Source organism: Drosophila willistoni, chromosome 3R (genome assembly GCF_018902025.1).
Source record: "Drosophila willistoni isolate 14030-0811.24 chromosome 3R, UCI_dwil_1.1, whole genome shotgun sequence".
NCBI classification, from domain to species: domain Eukaryota; kingdom Metazoa; phylum Arthropoda; class Insecta; order Diptera; family Drosophilidae; genus Drosophila; species Drosophila willistoni.
The window spans coordinates 22,242,688-22,259,611 of record NC_061086.1 but is presented as its reverse complement, the minus strand read 5'-3'; the positions used below and the strand labels follow the sequence as shown (position 1 = coordinate 22,259,611).

At 39.3% G+C, this 16,924-nt stretch overlaps 2 protein-coding genes across 3 annotated transcripts in view; one reads left to right on the top strand and one right to left on the bottom strand.

Moving 5' to 3' along the window:
• The window catches only part of LOC6647595 (furin-like protease 1), a 53,047-nt gene extending 41,251 nt beyond the window's left edge, over positions 1–11,796 (top strand). Inside the window, exons 5-11 of one of the 2 annotated variants that reach the window (XM_023178736.2) lie at positions 48–922; positions 1,015–1,188; positions 1,249–1,367; positions 1,563–2,807; positions 3,588–3,751; positions 5,639–5,714; positions 10,483–11,796. In XM_023178736.2, the coding sequence (XP_023034504.1) occupies positions 48–922; positions 1,015–1,188; positions 1,249–1,367; positions 1,563–2,807; positions 3,588–3,751; positions 5,639–5,714; positions 10,483–11,354 (3,525 nt within the window). In that variant the 3' untranslated portion in view covers positions 11,355–11,796. The remainder of the gene's footprint in view (positions 1–47; positions 923–1,014; positions 1,189–1,248; positions 1,368–1,562; positions 2,808–3,587; positions 3,752–5,638; positions 5,715–10,482) is intronic. The other variant, XM_023178737.2, reaches the window with a different exon arrangement.
• Positions 11,797–12,131: 335 nt separating this feature from the next.
• On the bottom strand, positions 12,132–16,668 carry LOC6647531 (nuclear pore complex protein DDB_G0274915). The gene is made up of 5 exons (XM_023178913.2): positions 16,602–16,668; positions 16,322–16,542; positions 16,047–16,250; positions 15,561–15,987; positions 12,132–15,500 (listed from the first exon to the last, which is right to left on the bottom strand). Exons 2-5 carry the CDS (start codon positions 16,444–16,446, stop codon positions 12,264–12,266), a joined length of 3,993 nt encoding a protein of 1,330 aa, XP_023034681.1. The 5' UTR covers positions 16,447–16,542; positions 16,602–16,668; the 3' UTR covers positions 12,132–12,263.
• Positions 16,669–16,924: the final 256 nt, after the last annotated feature.

The window sequence follows — 16,924 nt, the reverse complement described above, 5'->3', positions numbered from 1 at the left end:
AGACGCATTTGATTTTCCCCTTTAATGCTTGATTTTGTTTTTCTTAGGATCCGAAAGCTTCGTATGATGTGAATAGCCATGATGATGATCCTATGCCGCACTACGATATGACTGACTCGAATCGACATGGCACACGTTGCGCCGGAGAAGTGGCCGCCACAGCCAACAATTCGTTCTGTGCGGTGGGCATTGCCTATGAAGCCAGTGTGGGCGGTGTGCGGATGCTGGACGGTGATGTCACCGATGCTGTGGAGGCGCGTTCGCTCTCGCTCAATCCGCAGCACATCGACATCTACAGTGCCTCGTGGGGACCCGATGACGATGGCAAGACAGTGGATGGTCCTGGGGAATTGGCCTCGCGAGCCTTCATCGAAGGCACGACAAAGGGACGTGGCGGCAAGGGAAGCATCTTCATTTGGGCCTCTGGCAATGGCGGCCGGGAGCAGGATAATTGCAATTGTGATGGGTATACAAATTCGATTTGGACTCTATCGATATCCAGTGCCACCGAGGAGGGTCATGTGCCATGGTATTCGGAGAAATGCAGCTCCACGCTAGCCACCACCTACAGCAGCGGCGGGCAGAGCGAGAAGCAGGTGGTCACCACAGACTTGCATCATTCGTGCACCGTCTCGCACACGGGCACCTCGGCCTCGGCACCGCTCGCCGCCGGCATTGCAGCTTTGGTGCTGCAATCGAACCAGAATCTCACCTGGCGCGATCTGCAGCACATTGTGGTGCGTACAGCACATCCGGGGAATCTTAAGGATTCCAACTGGGCGCGCAATGGTGTGGGCCGACGTGTGAGTCACTCATTTGGCTATGGTCTCATGGATGCCGCCGAAATGGTGCAGGTGGCAAGGACTTGGAAAACGGTGCCAGAGCAACAGCGTTGCGAGATCAATGCTCCTCATGTGGATAAGTAAGCAGGGGGTGATGCTAGAGGCTGATACGTGGGTGGGGGTGGGAAGAAGGGAAACGTAATACTAATCTTGATTCATTCTCTATATTTAGGGTCATTCCGCCACGCACACATATCACACTTCAGCTATCGGTTAATCATTGTCGCTCAGTCAATTATCTGGAGCATGTCCAGGCCAAGATAACGCTGACATCTCAGAGACGCGGCGATATCCAATTGTATTTAAAGTCTCCAGCCAACACTAAGGTCACACTGCTCACACCACGGTAAGTGAGAGAGAAATATAGAAAGTCCTTTCAGATGTGTAATATCATTTCACTCTCCAGAATTCATGACAATTCCCGTTCGGGCTTCAATCAATGGCCCTTCATGTCCGTTCATACTTGGGGAGAGTCACCACATGGCAACTGGCAATTGGAAATCCACAACGAAGGACGCTATATGGGTGAGTAATTAGGCCAATTGAGATTCCGCTTCTTTCCTTTACGCACCGATTTACTAGAGTTAAGTCTAACAATACCGAAAACATTTTACATGCTGCGCTTTCTGTGGAATATTCACGACTCATGAACTACTGAACCACTGAAACATTAACCACCAATTGTCACCCATCATGATCATCCAAAATACTAACCACTAGGCCATGCCCTGCTACGGGAATGGTCATTGATATTCTACGGCACCACGCAAGCCATCGATCCCAATGATCCGATCTCAGTGCCGCGCACCACTAGCGCCGAAGCCACCACACCAAACACAAGCAGTAGCAGCACCACCAGCAATCTTCATCAGATTTACTCGCCACAGTATCCACGCATTCCACCCAACAACTTGGCCGGTGGAGCCAAGTTGCCACTGGGCAAATTGCCACCCAATAAGTCCAGCTTTGTGACCAACAATCCGCTGCTGAATCCGATGCCAGCTCCTCCCAAGCAGGGATATCAGCAAATCTCGGCAACTTATGGCGTCATACTGGGCAAGCCAAATAACAGCAAGGGGAATAACAAATCGAATGGCAAGGCGAATAAGGCGAACAACAACAACAAGCCAGAAGGTGGCAATCAAAAGGGACAAGGTGGCAACAAAGGGAATAAGCAAAAAGAGCAGACCAGCACCAGCACCACGTCCGCCTCCACAGTGGTATCCAGCACCACAAGCAAAAACAAATACTACCGCATATCCCAACAGCAGCAGCAGCAACAGTCTGGAAAAGCCAATAAGCAGGACAAGAATGGTCTGCAAACTGCCAGGCCCAAGGCCAATTCGGGGGAAAAATCATACGACGAGAAGCCACGCAAAGTAACTGGTGAAATCTCCGCCAGCGGTGGCAATCGAAGTGGCAACAATTCACGTCCGGCCCTGAAGGCGGCCAAACAGGTGAAGGATGGCAACACCGATTCCCGCATACCCAAACTCTTCGAGCGTTATGAGAAGATACAGGCCATCTTTCCCGAACTGGAACCCTATGAGGGTTCGAGCAGCAGTTCGCCATCCAAGCCCAAGATGAGCAATCCGCCTCGCAAACAGGGCAAACAATTTGAGGTGGAATTGTTTAAGCCCACCACAGGGGGGAATAGTAAACCGGGCAACACTAAGAAATCGCCATCAGCACCACCGCCGCCCTCGCAGGCCCAGACACAGACTGTGACACAATCCTTGCCAGCTTTGCCAGCGGGCGGAAGCAGTTTTATGCCCGATCAGAAAATCCTTAAGAAACAGCAACTTCTGATGGCAGCCGCTGGTGTCATGACCCCCGTTGAGGTGGTGGAGGAGGAGATCGAAAACGAAGAGGACGATGAGGAGGATGTCGATGCCATATTAGCCCCGCAATCGCCACCTGAACTAATACAGGGAGGCAATAGAAATGGCGGCAATGGACCAAATGGTAGCCAAAAATTCTTCCCCTTCTTCTATTTCTCATTTTAATCGCTATTGATTTTGATTTTATTTTCAAGTTTTCAGTTCTTTGCCTGAGTAGAAATCAATATTTTATCATCTCATCTCATGAGTTTTTCTGCTTTTCATACATATTTGTTTCTCGTTTATTCTTTTTTCCCTCCATTGAGAGAAAAACTTTTTGAGAGGAATTGAAGGAGGTGGCATCCAGTCCTCGTTTCATCAATTTAGTGTGTGTGTGTGTGTGTGTATGTGTGTATGTCGCTTTCATCAATCAGAACTCTTGCTGCAAGTTACAACTTTTGCAACTGCACTTGGACTAGTTAGTTATAGTTGTAGTTGTAGTTGTTACACTTGTTGTTGGTTTGCTCGTCGTCATCGTGATTGTTGTTGTTATTCCCTCATGTCAGCGAAACATATTTCACTTTGATGTTAAATTTTTTGAGTTTTGCGTTGATCTTTTGACACTTGATTTTTGTTTTATTCGTTCCCCCCTTATCATGGCAGATTTATTGGCCCCGTACCGACATCGACATCGACTTGTTGTTTGCCCGCTTACGCATTCTCCGTAATAAATCACACACAACTATTTTTGCAACAATTTTGTGTAGCGAGTATTTTATACATATTTTTGAGTTTAAGAGTATTTTTTCCATTGATTACTTTCCATTCATTTGTTTATTTTCTTTTATTTTATATGTTCTTTAACCTTTTTTTTGTTGTTGTTTTGGCACAGTATAATAACTAAAAATTCCTTTCATTTTTACAGCACAAATAACTCAATGGGATATGATATTCTATGGCACAGAAACGCCAGCTCAACCGGATGATCCCCCCAATGTCGATAAACCGAATCAATTCCCATATGGCAATGATATGGCCCACAATGACATTGAATACGATGCGAGTGGTCAATGGCGAAATATGCAGCAGGTAAGAGAGACTTTATATATAGAGAAGCTTTAGTTTTTAAAGTGTAAAAAGAGACAGACATGAATTTGCTTCTAAATAAAGCTTGTTTTAGTTTAAACTTTAAAGGGTCGTTCATTAAAAGGAAAGGAATTTGTCATCTCAGGACTTTGAGCAGATTTTCGTGCTCGTTGTAGATAAAAGTAATATATTAATTAAATAGATTTTCAACTTATTTGTTTAAAAAGGATAAGAATCTTCTTTTCAAAGCGTATATTAATTCAAAATAAATAAAGATAGCCTATGGCTATCTGGTTTTCTACTTAATGAACGGCCCCATAATTAGCTAATATATATGTATATTGTTTTTTTTGGTTTCTTTTTGTTTTGTTTTCTTTATTTTGGTTTTTGGTTTTGCAGTGCTTCGCTAACGAATTGTCAGAGAGCGAGAATCTAAGTAATGCCCCTCTACATGAGAATCGAAACAGAACTTTGCGTGCCTGCATGTGGCTAGCTTGACGATAGGATGTAAATCTAAGCTTTGCCAATGCTTCGTAAACTGTAACAACAGCAAAACAAATGCATAGGAAAAAGAAATTAAGCTCGCCTGTAAATTGTGTCGAGCGTGTGTGTATGCGAGAGTGTATGTGTGTGTGTATGTAGGTAGCTTCTTTATGTTCAGTTTGTGTTTGGCATGCAAGTTTTCCTTCTTTTAACAACTTATGCATACTTTTTTTTATCTCTCTCCCTCTCTTGTTGCCCTAATATACAGTAAGACAGCCTAAAAGTAGGCAAAATACTTTCAATAGCTAGTCATAAATTTGCAAATACTTCGCATACAAAGTCCCTCCATTTCGCTCTCTCTCTCTATCTTATTTTTTTTGTGAATTTTCTTGGCATGGCGTCGGGCATTGTGCCAAGTCAAGGACCAAGTTCTTTGCTGTCATAAGCAGCTTGAGCATTAAAATTTACCATTCACGTTAGAGTTTTAGAGGCATTGAGGAGGCTTTTTGGCCATTTTTTGGGGGATTTCCCTGTTCGCTGAACCATTCATTGCGCCTGTTGGCAGGCAACAATTTTTAACCTTTTTGGCACCTAGTATTGTCGTTTAAAAGCTTTTTACAGCACTAAGTCCTAGCCATTCGGGATAACTAAAAGTGCAGTGACCTTAGTTTTTCTTTCTTTTCTTTTTTGTGTGTTTTTTTTTCTGCCTATATCTTGCCGCTTGGACTGGCAGAAAAAACTTTTTGCATAACAAACATTTTTGTTTTCATACACTCTAATGCAAAAAGTCTCTACACTTTACTAAGAAAGTAATTTTTAACCAAAAAATGTTTAGAATTTGGTTTAAAATGTTCTTTGTTATTAAAATAGGTTAAAAGAAGTACTAAAAATTAAAGAAATCTGAGGCATAGCTTTTTGACTTCATTGTAGATTAATTTGAAAATTCTTGACTTTCCTGTGAAAATGGTAGGGTATACAAAACGACGGCTCAGACCGAATTTATACTTCATTTTAGTGCTTTGCAAACACGCGATGTGCAAGAAGGCATTAGATGTGAAAGTCATATAGAGGGAGACAGAGAGAGAGAGATAGGCACGCCAAAGACATGGGACGGACATTGGTAAAGGGCTTGGCTATAAATAAGTACACACACACATACACAACATTCATATGTGTGTACGCACACAAACATAAGCACTTAAAATGCCAGACAGTGCGGCAACATGCAATGAACTACAACAGAAATCACACAGACAGACAGACAGACAGAAAGAGTAGGGGAAAAACCCTTTTTATTACCGGTTCCCTCCTAAAACTATACTTTAAATTGTTTAAATTTATACTTTTCAATGATATGAAATTCTTTATACATATTAACCACATATGTTTCCCTTCTTTTCGTTTCAGGTCGGCGAAGTGGGCATGACACGAGATCGTAGCAATACCGCTGCGTGCCTTAAATGGAGCGATCATAAGTGCTTAGGTTTGTCTTGTTTAATCTTTATTTTGATTATGCAAAACTTTTATCTCAACTTCAAACATGCCAACAAGAACAACAACAACAACAAAAGCATTAGATAATTTATTAGGAACAACAAATGAGAAACACAACAAAAACGTACTCTGTAAAAAAAAAAAAAGAAACAACAAAAATACCAAACGAACAAGAACAAAGCAAAACAAAAATCCATTTTCAATTCCAATTTCAAGTTTCAAGCAACTGAACAACTGAATGTAAGCAACAAGAACTAAAAGAAAAAACAAGAAAACAAAAGTAAAATTAAGTGAAAGAAGGGAAAACTAGAGTAGTTATCAATCTATATATATGTATATCTATATATCTATATATAGATTTAAAGATACAAGAAAAAGAAAGAAAAAGAAACAAACGCATTGCAAGTCCAAAAATATATACTAAATTTTTGTAGTTAAATTTAAATGTAAGTCTAGTTTTACATATAAAAAAAAAAGAAAAGAAAAACACATACAAACAAAAACACACACAATATTCGAAGGCAGCATACAGATGATTTGTAGGCGTGGCAAACTAAAAAGGTTGTTCATTGCGTAAAGCACAAAAGCTAATACTTTGATCAGTTGAAAATGCAATATACATTTTACCTTACACATGAAAAAATATACAAAATTATACATACATCTCTTATACATACATATACATACATATATATAGTTACCTATATAGTTTAGTTCAATTTTTAAATTGTTTTTAGTTGGTTCCTTTTATTATTACTATTTTTTTTTCATTGCTGTATCCTTGCAAAAGAAATTTATGTAAATGTAAATGAATTGTATTTGTTTAGAGTTTTCATAGTGCAATAATTATTTATTGTTCCAATGTCTGTCTTAATTATTTGCCAGAGTATACAGATCGTAAAGGTTTTTAGAGCAATATCCAATCTCTATCTTAGAATATTATTGCTCTAGTTTAATGCAAGAGAAAGTCTTTATTTTACGACGTATTTTAAATTCAAACAAATGACAATACAATCTGATAAGTTTGTGGTTCATTTTGCAAGGATATAGATAAATTCCGGTACTTCCGGGATTAATTGCATCTACTGGTTTTTGTTTATATTTTGGTTTTGGTTTGCTTATCCATTTGCCTGTGCCAAAAATGTTGATAAAAAATAGAAACATTATTTGTTAATATTTTTTCTTGAATGTTTTTTTTAATTACTGTTTTTTTTTTGTCGTCAACCATATACAGTTTTAGAAGCTTTGATTGCTTGCACAAAATCCTTTAAATTTTTAGTAAATTTAGTCGTCTGTATATTATGTAATTATGATTGAAACATTATTTCAGATATAGCCAAGCCAGCTAAATAGTCAGTCGACAGTTTGACTAGCACTGCTCTATATGTTTTGCTTACCTCAATTCAACTTTTGCTTTTCACCATTATTCGATTCACGATTTTTGTGCCCAATTTTTCTTTTAGTCACGCGATAAACACACGCACACACACACACAAATTAACCGTGTTTAGAATTCATAGTAAAAGACTGTTTCTTAAACTTAAACAACAACTAAAACTAAACTAAATAAAGTAAAACATTTAAATGGGTAGCCGAAAAAACAGAAAACAAAAAAAAAGAAAACTAATAAAAACCTAGTATTAAGGCGATAAGCAAAAACCGAAAACAAAACAAACTTTTGTATTTAAATTTAAACTATAAAAAAAAAAGAAAAGGCATGGACAAAAAAAGCAAACGAAAACTAAAAATTCTTTTAGGTGGTAAAACGTAGCATTAAAAACATAGGCAGCAATAACCGATATGAAACAAGAAGATGATAAGGATGATGAAGAAACAATAACAATTTATACAATTAAAGTGTATATTTAACAATTTATAAACCAACAAAAACAAAACAAAAAGAAGTTCCTGCAGTTTTCAGCAAAAAAAAAAAAAAAACATTTTTGTTTTGGCGCACAGAAATGCCAGAAGTAAAACAAGCACAATCAATTCATTTTAGCTTCTAGTCATCATATGTATTTAGTTTCATGTGCGCCAGAAACGAGCAAGTTTCGAACAAAAATATGTTTGCCTGCAAAAAAATTGCCTAACTTGTTTTCAAAGGAGTCAAATAAGTACACACACACACACACACGCAGCACATAGGGATAGATGATCGATGCACTAAGGTCTAACAATTTTCCAAGAACCTTGAGAAAAAACGTATTATTTTCATATCTTGAGAATGCAAAACTGTCTTAATAAACATTAAATGATCATCATTAATAAAAACTAAACGAGGCCTTTAAACAAAGAGGAGATTATAGATGTTAAATTCAAATGAAAACATTAACTGCCAAATTCAGACCACTGTGCAACGATGATCTAGCGAAAGATAGATAATACACATACACACCCACACCTACACACAGACACACATATCTTTGTTACCTAATTTGTTGCTTAAATAATAAAAAAGAAAAAAACAAAGAATACTTTAAACAAAAAACAAATCAAAAGGCAACACGAGTGCAATAATTAATTTTAAACAATACAAATGAAAACAAAATATACATATATTTATATATTTTCTTCCCAAAACATATCATTTGATTTAGTTTTACCGGTACAAATTTTCTTCCCATTTTAATATTTTATCGACATATATTTGATTTTTTGTTTTTTTTGTTTTGTGTTTAATTAGAAAATGTTTTTTGCGTACTTTCTCTCATTGAATATTAGTTTAGATCTAAAATGAATGAAAATCATATCGTAAAATGCACAATAAAATACGTCAAAGTATAATAAACAAGTTATAGTTAATTAACTATACATGAAACTCTGTTAAATAAACCAATAATTATGCAATTTTTTGTTGTTGTTGTACTTAGCCAAGAACACACACTTACAGTAAAGAAAGAAATTAAGTTTAACAATAATACAAACAAAAATACATTTAGCATTTTTCTATAATCCACACAAGAAAACTAATCCAATATTATTAACTAAACTATATTTTATCAACAAAAAAGTAAAAATACTTATTCAAAGGACTACGTTTTAGGCACAAAAAGTGAATTTCGGCACACCGAAATTAATATACCCTTGCATAATGTAACGTAAAAGTCCAGCATTTCATGGGCCAATTCTTACTTTTTATTCTATCACTTTTGATTCATAAATTGGGAAATCTATTTGGAAAACGTGTCAATTTCTTTCCAGTTCTTCCTTCTGCAAGGGTATTTACACATTTAGAAAGAGAACGAACTCTGCTTTATTTTGATTCATTCATTTTATTCTCTTATAAGGGCTTCGGTACTTATAATTCTAAAATAAAAAAAAAACAATCTTTTGCTACACACAACAACACGACAAACAAATTGAAATTAATTTCTAAAACCCTAATTACTCAAATAATATTAAAATCAATAAACGAAAAAGCCAAATTAATATTTAAGCTTAAACTAAATAATTAAAATATAATATTAATTTAATAAATACATATAAAAAAATGGTACTAGGGCCTGGGGTAGTAATTAGACAGAAAATAAATTCAAGCAAATGCTATAAAAATTGTAAAAAAAAAGAAATCAAAAAACGAACAAAAAAAAAAACTAAATTGAAAAACAACTGAACAAATTGCTTGCGTAAAGGAAAAGTGAAAATTGAAATTCAACTTTTTTTAAAAATGTAAATTGAAATAAAACTTAAGAAGGGAGAGCGTAATGCGTATTACTTACTCTAGGTAAGATCCAAACAAGAAATAGTCGAACAAGAAGAGTGAAAAAACAAGAAGAAAAAAACAAGCGAAACCCATTTGTATGTATGTTTGTGTATATATCTATCTACATATATGAAATCTTATATATATATATATCTTATATGAGTAATTAATAAATGCATTGAAAAACGTATGAACAAAAAAATCTAGAATTAAATTGCCAAATGCATTTTTAATTTTCCATCATTGAATCAATAGAAAAAAAATTCAAAAACAAATACCCAAAATTAAGCCATATCCAAAAAAAAAAAGCAAAAACCTGCTCAAAATTTTGTTTTTAGCCAACTTGACTGCAAAGCAAGCAAACATAACAAATTTTCCAAAATAAAAAAAGGTGAGTTTAGTACGAACAAAAAAAAAAAAACAAAAAAAAATAAAAACAAAAGCATTTGCCCCACTGTTTTTTTTAATTTTGTTAAATCTAACTATTTGGTTTATAGCCTAACATTCTAATCAATTTTTATTTTGTCTTTGCTATTTTTTACAATTTTTCTGCCTAACACAAGTAAAAACTTTCGCTTTCCATGTTAATCAATAATAAAAAAAAGACTTAATTGAAACTTACCAATACTGGTTGGGTTCTGCACACACATATTGCCCACTCACCTGCACTCACACACACACACACACACGCTACAAGTCTTATTTGGCCAATTTATTGAGCATGTTTTGCTTTTTGCTTTTGCTTAATAAAAATACAAAAAAACCAATTGATTTTGTTGAATTTTTTCTATGTTGTTTCAATTTTGAAATTAATATATTTGTAAAAGATTTCAAATATGATTTGACTTATACATATTAACGAAATCCTTTGTTGTTTCTCTTTGCATTATCGAAACATAACCATTCTACATTAGCTAATCTTCTAACTAATTCTTAACTATTTTTCATTACTATCCAACACTGTCTGGGAGGTAAATTTTGTCTTTGAATTGAACAAAGAGAAGCTGTGAGTGAAACTAATTGTTTTTTGTTTTCTTTTCTTTTCATTCCACAGAGTGTAAGAAACCTGCATATTTCTATGAAGGACTCTGCTATGACCAGTGTCCCCAGCACAGTTATCCCTATGAAGGCGAAGAGACTGTGGAGGAAACAGATGAAACCGATGTGGACGACAATAGCAGCACAACAAGCCCAGTTTCCCCATCTTCCAATACATCATTGGCCTCAGATCACCCGATTACAGTTGCTTCCGTTTCGAATAGCATAAACGACAAGGAGGATCCTCTGCAGGCGGAGGATCGACGACGACGTCGAAGCGATGGCCCTGTGCTAACGCCTTTGGTCCTGGCACAAAGTCACATATGTGTTGCGTGTCACAAGAGTTGCCTGGATTGTTATGGTCCGCTGGCCACTCAATGCAGTACCTGTTACCCAGGCAGCCAACTGCGGAAGGAGACCACAAATGAGACAGTGTGCTATGCCTATGTTATCCGTAGTACCGGCCTGGGCACTGTGGTCGACGTATCCAATTTAGATGGAGAAGCATCCAATTCCAATCTCATGCACTACATGAATTGGACCACAACGCTGCTGGTTGTTGCTGTTGTGATTGGCTTAGTCGGCGTTGTCTTGGCCGGGGGCATCGCATACAATAGACATGCGGCGAAGGCATCAAATTCCAGTGATCAACTTTATACCCGTGTGGCTCTCATGGCCGATGAGAGTGATGATGACAACGATGGCGATGAGGAAATCTTTAAAACACACATTTTAGGTCCATCCAATGCCCAACTGGACTATCGAGATGAAGTGAAATTGCCAATAAAGTTGCTGCCAGAGCAAGAAGTTGTTGAAAATGCAGAAGCAGCAGCAGAAGATGAAGGAGACGAGTTCACCCATCTGGTATCTAATCAAAAAGAAACCTAGTTAATCAAAATATATAGTCATAGTCATTTTTAAAACACTGAAGAAATGAAATCAAAATCAAAAACTCCATTAGATAAATTTTCAACAAAGTGATTAGTTCTCTACATTTAAGTCATTGTTGGATTCAAAATTTCCTGTCTATACTTATAAATTATCCATTAATTAATATATTTATTAACAGCATTTAAGCGATTCAATTTCTAAACTTGTTTAAAAAAGTATTAATGAAGTAAGCAATCGATATTGCAAAATGTCATTTAGGATTGTTGATATTTAACACGATAAATATTATTTATTATCGTAAATCGAGACTTCTACTAACAAAAACTATCAAACGCAGCTTTCGCGTGGTAGACTTTTGAAATATAGACTTCTTTATATATACTTATATACGTATAAACATATTTTGATAACCGTAAATAAATTAAGAGCAAACTTGTAACTTCTGTCTTTTTAATTATTTCGAATTCGGGGTCAAAAAGGACGCCCTGTAAATTTGACTGCCATTTAAATTCAAGATTTATTTTTATAAACTATTTAATATATTGGCATATTTGCAGGTTTCTGACACCAATTTAAAATATATATATATTTTGTATACTTTTTTAAACTAGAACTTACTTGTATGTCAGACATTGCAATTCCTTTTGGAATTGGTACATGGGAAAAAATTCAAGGCCTAAAAAGAGGAAAATTCCTTAAATGGTCATGTTTTTAAAACCACAAACAGGATCTTTTTCGATTTGTGGAAAGCAATCAGTAAATGGAACAGCTGAATAGACTATTACTCAAAACTTTATTTGAAACAAAAATATATGCAAACATAAATATGTATATGAAAAACAATTACCCCTGCACATCTTATTAGTCTACAATTTGTGGTTAGTACTGATATCTCAAAGACTTGATTTACTTCTGCAGACGTCTTGTGGCTCGTCTAATGGGTCGGCTCTCTGTTGGTGGTGCAAACAGGTTGTTGGCATTTATCTGCTGTGCAGTAGTTGGCATTGCCGGCGAAGCTGGAGCTGGAGCGCCGAATTGAAATGCTGCTGCAGCTGGTTTCGGGACTGTCGCTGCTGTCTGAGTGGATGGGCTAAACAAATTGTTGGTAGCAGTTTGGGCACCACCGAAATTGAAAGGCTTGGCGGTTGCACTATTGTTTGGAGCAGTGGATGGCAGATTGTTAGCAGCTCCAAACTGGGCGGCTGCCACAGCATTTGCAAAAAGGTTTCCACCAATTGCAGCCGCAGCCGGAGCAACTGAAGCCGATGAGTTTCCTCCAAAGCTGAATGGTTTGCTTTGTTGATTGGTTGCTCCTCCTGCGGCAGCAGCAGCACCGAATCCACCAAAACCTGAGGATTGTGCAGGAGCCGCATTGGTGGAGGTTGTGCTCGCGCTATTGTTCCCGAATGCAAAACTAGGTTTGACCACACCAGTTTGTGTACCAAATATATTCGATGCAGCATTTGTATCGCCATTGGTTTTGTTGATAGCAGCGCCAAAAGAGAAGCCACTGGCAGATGGAGCAACGGCTTCAGGATTTGATTGTTGTTGCTGCTGTTGCTGCTCGACGGCTGCTGCACCACCAAATGAAAATGGAGTTGCAGTTGCTGTCGTCGACGGCTTTTGACTGCCAAAGACGGAAGCAGCAGGTTTTTGCACTGCATTCGCACTGAAACTGAAGGCACTATTGGTTGTTGATGATGATGATGCTGCTCCTCCTCCTGTCAAAGTGGTTGCGTTTGGTGCTCGGGCGGCAGCTGCTGCTCCACCAAAGCTGAACAAATTACTACCGCTTGCCGCTGGCTTTGCTCCCCCAAAAGCAAAGGGTGTGGATTTTTCAGTGCCTGTCGTAGCTGCGGGTGCTGCAGCTGGTTTCAATCCGCCAAATGAAAAGGATCCAGATGCAGATGCTTCAGGGGCTGCAGGTTTCGCTGCTCCGCCGAATGTAAACGGTGTGGATGCTGCCGCCGTTGGTGCTGCAGTTGGAGCTGCAGTGGGCGCCACTGGTTTAGCCCCACCACCAAATGCAAAGGGTGTGCTTGTAGTTGTAGTTGTGGCTGCTTCCGCTGGCTTCTGGCCAAATAAATTCTGTCCAAATATATTGGAAGTGCTGGCAGTTGTTGTAGGCTGTACCACCGCCGCAGCTGGTTTGTTCGCTGTCGAACCGAAACTGAAAGCCTTAGTTGTCTCCTGGCTTGCTGGATTCGGATTTGCTTCAGATGCTGGCTTAAATGCATTGGCAAATGAAGTGGAGCTAGTGGTGGTTTGACTGCCAAAGGCAGGAGTTGTTGTGGCAGTGTTAGAGGCGGCAGGATGTGCCTCTGGTTGCTTAGAGTTAGTTAGAAAACTATTGGGTTGATTTCCAAAGCCCCCCAATGAGGGCGTGGTTGTTGGAGCAGCAGCATTACCACCAAAGCTAAAACCACCAAATCCAGATGAGCTCGAATTGGCCTTGTTCAATTGTCCAAATGTAGTGGCAGTTGCTGTTGTCGTTGCAGCTGCTGCTAGTGGTGCTGCTGCTGCTGCTGTTGCTGCTGTGGATGTGGTTGTTAATGTTCCACTGCCGAAAGTAAATGCTGTGTTTGTTGCTGCTGTTGTTGTTGGGTTAGTAATCGTGCTTGTTGTCGTCGCCGCCGTCTTGTTACCGAATGAAAACATTGGTGAAGTTGTGACACTTCCGCCACCTGCACCGAATTGAGGCATTGCTGGAGTCGCATTGGAACTTGCAGAAGGACTGCTTGCTTTTGGTGCTCCAAATGATAAAATGGGATTAACGCTTGCTACATTCTTTGTTTCCGGCTTTGGCATTACTGAAACGCTGTCATTTTTCGGTTGAGTCATGTTTGTTGCTGCTCCTTTAATTGCATCGCCAAATGTGAAAGGAGTCGTCGTTGTTGTTGCTGCAGTTGTTGTTGTTGATGTCGTTGACGCTGTTGCTGTTGTGGCTGCTGCGGCTGCTGCTTCTGCTGCTGGTGGTGTCAATGTCTTAATCTGATTACCAAACATTATAGAAGGCTTGACCTGAGCTATTGTGCTGCTGCTGTTGTTGCTGCTGCTGTTGCTAGGTTGTAATTTAAATTCCACGTTCGGCTTAGTCAAAATTCTCTCGCTAGTCTGTGTCGCAGTTGCTGCTGTTGTTGTTGTAGCTGTTGTCATTGTTGTCGCTGTTATAGTTGTTGTTGCCGCAATGATCGGCTTGATTGGGGATATCAGTTTGGACGATGTTGATAATGCGGCATCAGTGTCATCTTCCGATTCGCCAATATACATTTCACCCCTCAGGCCACTTAACATGATGGCCAATTTGGTCTTTTGCATTCGCTCTATTGATGGATTCTTACCGATTCCAATGCTCTTTGAGTTTTGCTGCTTGGGCTTAACAAACTGAATGCCCGCATATTCAGATGCATCCACCTCAGGGCTATTTAAATCTGACGATGACTGTTCCTGATTCGACTGATTCTTCTGCTGCGCATTGAATAGTGTCAGTTTGGGCTTGGTCGCTTGGGCAATGGGGGGAGTAGCGTGACGCATCCCATCCGTTTCGGTGGGTGCAGACTGCATTCTGGCCACCGGCACAGCCACAGCGGTTGTTGTTGGCGTAGGCATACTTAGAGTTTTGCATACGCTTTCCATTTCGACTTTACGCTGAATTTTCGAAGCTTGTAGGCTGGGCGAGGTTTCTGGAGAGGAGTTGCAGCTTGCGCCAAGAGCGGATAACTCGTGGCCTGTTATAGACTGCCTCTGGTTTACTCGCATATCATATAATTTACGTTTGTGCGATTGTCGCCGACTAGAACTCAGAGAGGAGGCAATATCATTGCTGTAGCTACAGTTTCTTCGCTTTGCTGCCTGCTGCTCTGGCGACAACTGCGTAGGTGTGCCCAGTTTAGAGATGGAGCCGCCGCCACTTACTCCATTGGACTGTAAATGGTGGTGGTGCATTGCCACAGGAGAAGGCGTATTATGTGGCTGCCTTAGGGGAACGGCCACAGTGAGAGGCAGTGGCTGTTCGCGTTGACGCTTAAAACTGGCTGGTATCTGATGCGGGGAAAGTCCTGGTGCTTGGAGCACATGCGAGTGGGGATCGACAAATTCTGCCATGCGTTTCTTGGCGAACTCGTGAGGCGGCTCGTGTGGTTCCTGCAAGCAATGAGGATCTAAGCAAGAGCAAATGCCATTGACTGGACGTGGGGAACTTACTCCATTGTTAATGCGCTTTCTGGAAATCTCCTTCAACTCTTCCAACACACTGCGCGTGGGTTCAATCTCCTGTTGTGTTGGTGGCGGATGCAAAATAGGACGATTTTCGCGCGATAATTGTTCCTGTCCCTGATGCTGTTCGCCAGATTTGTGAACTACACCCACTATCGAATTGGAACGAAGCAGACTTGACAATGTGTTTCCGCTGTAGAAACTGCGCTCCGGTGGTGCTATTCGCGTGGCACACAACTTCGGCGCACCGGGACTGTAGGCAGTCGGCAAGGCTATTGATCTTCTTGGTTGGACAAGGGGCATTGGCAAATTGTTCACAGATATGCTACGCTGTAGACGTCCTGCTCCTGCAGCACTTTCTTGGTATTTCGCAATGCGAGAAGCGAGTCCAGTGCTGTTAACATTAGCATAGGTCCTAAAGGTGGGAGAAATAACAAGTTAGATGATGATGTCAGACTTGAAGAGTTGCCTTACCTGGGATCCAATTGGCTGAGATTCAATTTCGATCGATTCATGATCGATGATGTTGTACTGCGATTGAAATCATATGCACTTTTGGTGGGTGAACCCATGCTTAGGGTGGAGTATGAGTTACTTCGCTGGTTTTGACTAAGACTCCGTCCCCTTCCCTCGCTATCGCGATCATTGCCACGCAGAGAATAAAGACGGTTTAGTTTGCTATTTTTGGCAGAAAAAAATATAAATTAAACTGACGTCCACATTTGCGACCCGCAGCTACTTGTACTTACGGTGTTAGACTAGTTGTTGATGTTAATCCTCCATCAATACGTGTGGAATCGGCCATGGGATTAGCCAAACCTTTGCGGGGCGTCATAGCGCCTAAACTCAAACTGCAGCAACTTTCCCGCTCCATTGTTGGTAATCCGCGCTATCAGTGGTTACTCCAGAACAGACACTCAAAAACGTATTTTGTTTTGGGCAGTTAACACACCACATATATATGCGTATACTAGAACAAAAAGAATTATTTAAACTTTGACATAAAACACACAAAAGTTTAAAACCAACCTTGTGAAATTGTTCGCAAGCAATTCGCGTGTTGTGTTTGGCGTTGCCAGATCAATCACAAAGGGCAACCCTGTCATTTTACCCGCAATATCCCAGCAAACTTTTTGTATGGCTAGACACATATATAAATTTATAAATAAATGGCAACAGTTTTTCTACAAAATCAGGAATATAACATTTTAAATGAAAAAAAGGGAAGAAAACTACGAAAACATTACTATAAATTAATAACGCGGTTTAAATTGACCCGCAAAAAAAAAGAGTTCAAAATACGCGGCGAACAACAAGACTATCTGGCAACGCCGAAATCCAGAAAAAATGCG

Excerpts from the sequence above, each read along its gene's own strand:
- LOC6647531 (XM_023178913.2), bottom strand. The coding sequence starts at position 16,446 with ATGGAGCGGGAAAGTTGCTGCAGTTTGAGTTTAGGCGCTATGACGCCC. Across the intron at positions 16,251-16,321 it reads TCAACAACTAGTCTAACACC|CAAACTAAACCGTCTTTATT; the intron begins GTAAGTACAAGT and ends TGCCAAAAATAG. Across the intron at positions 15,501-15,560 it reads GAAAGCGCATTAACAATGGA|GAACCACACGAGCCGCCTCA; the intron begins GTAAGTTCCCCA and ends CATTGCTTGCAG.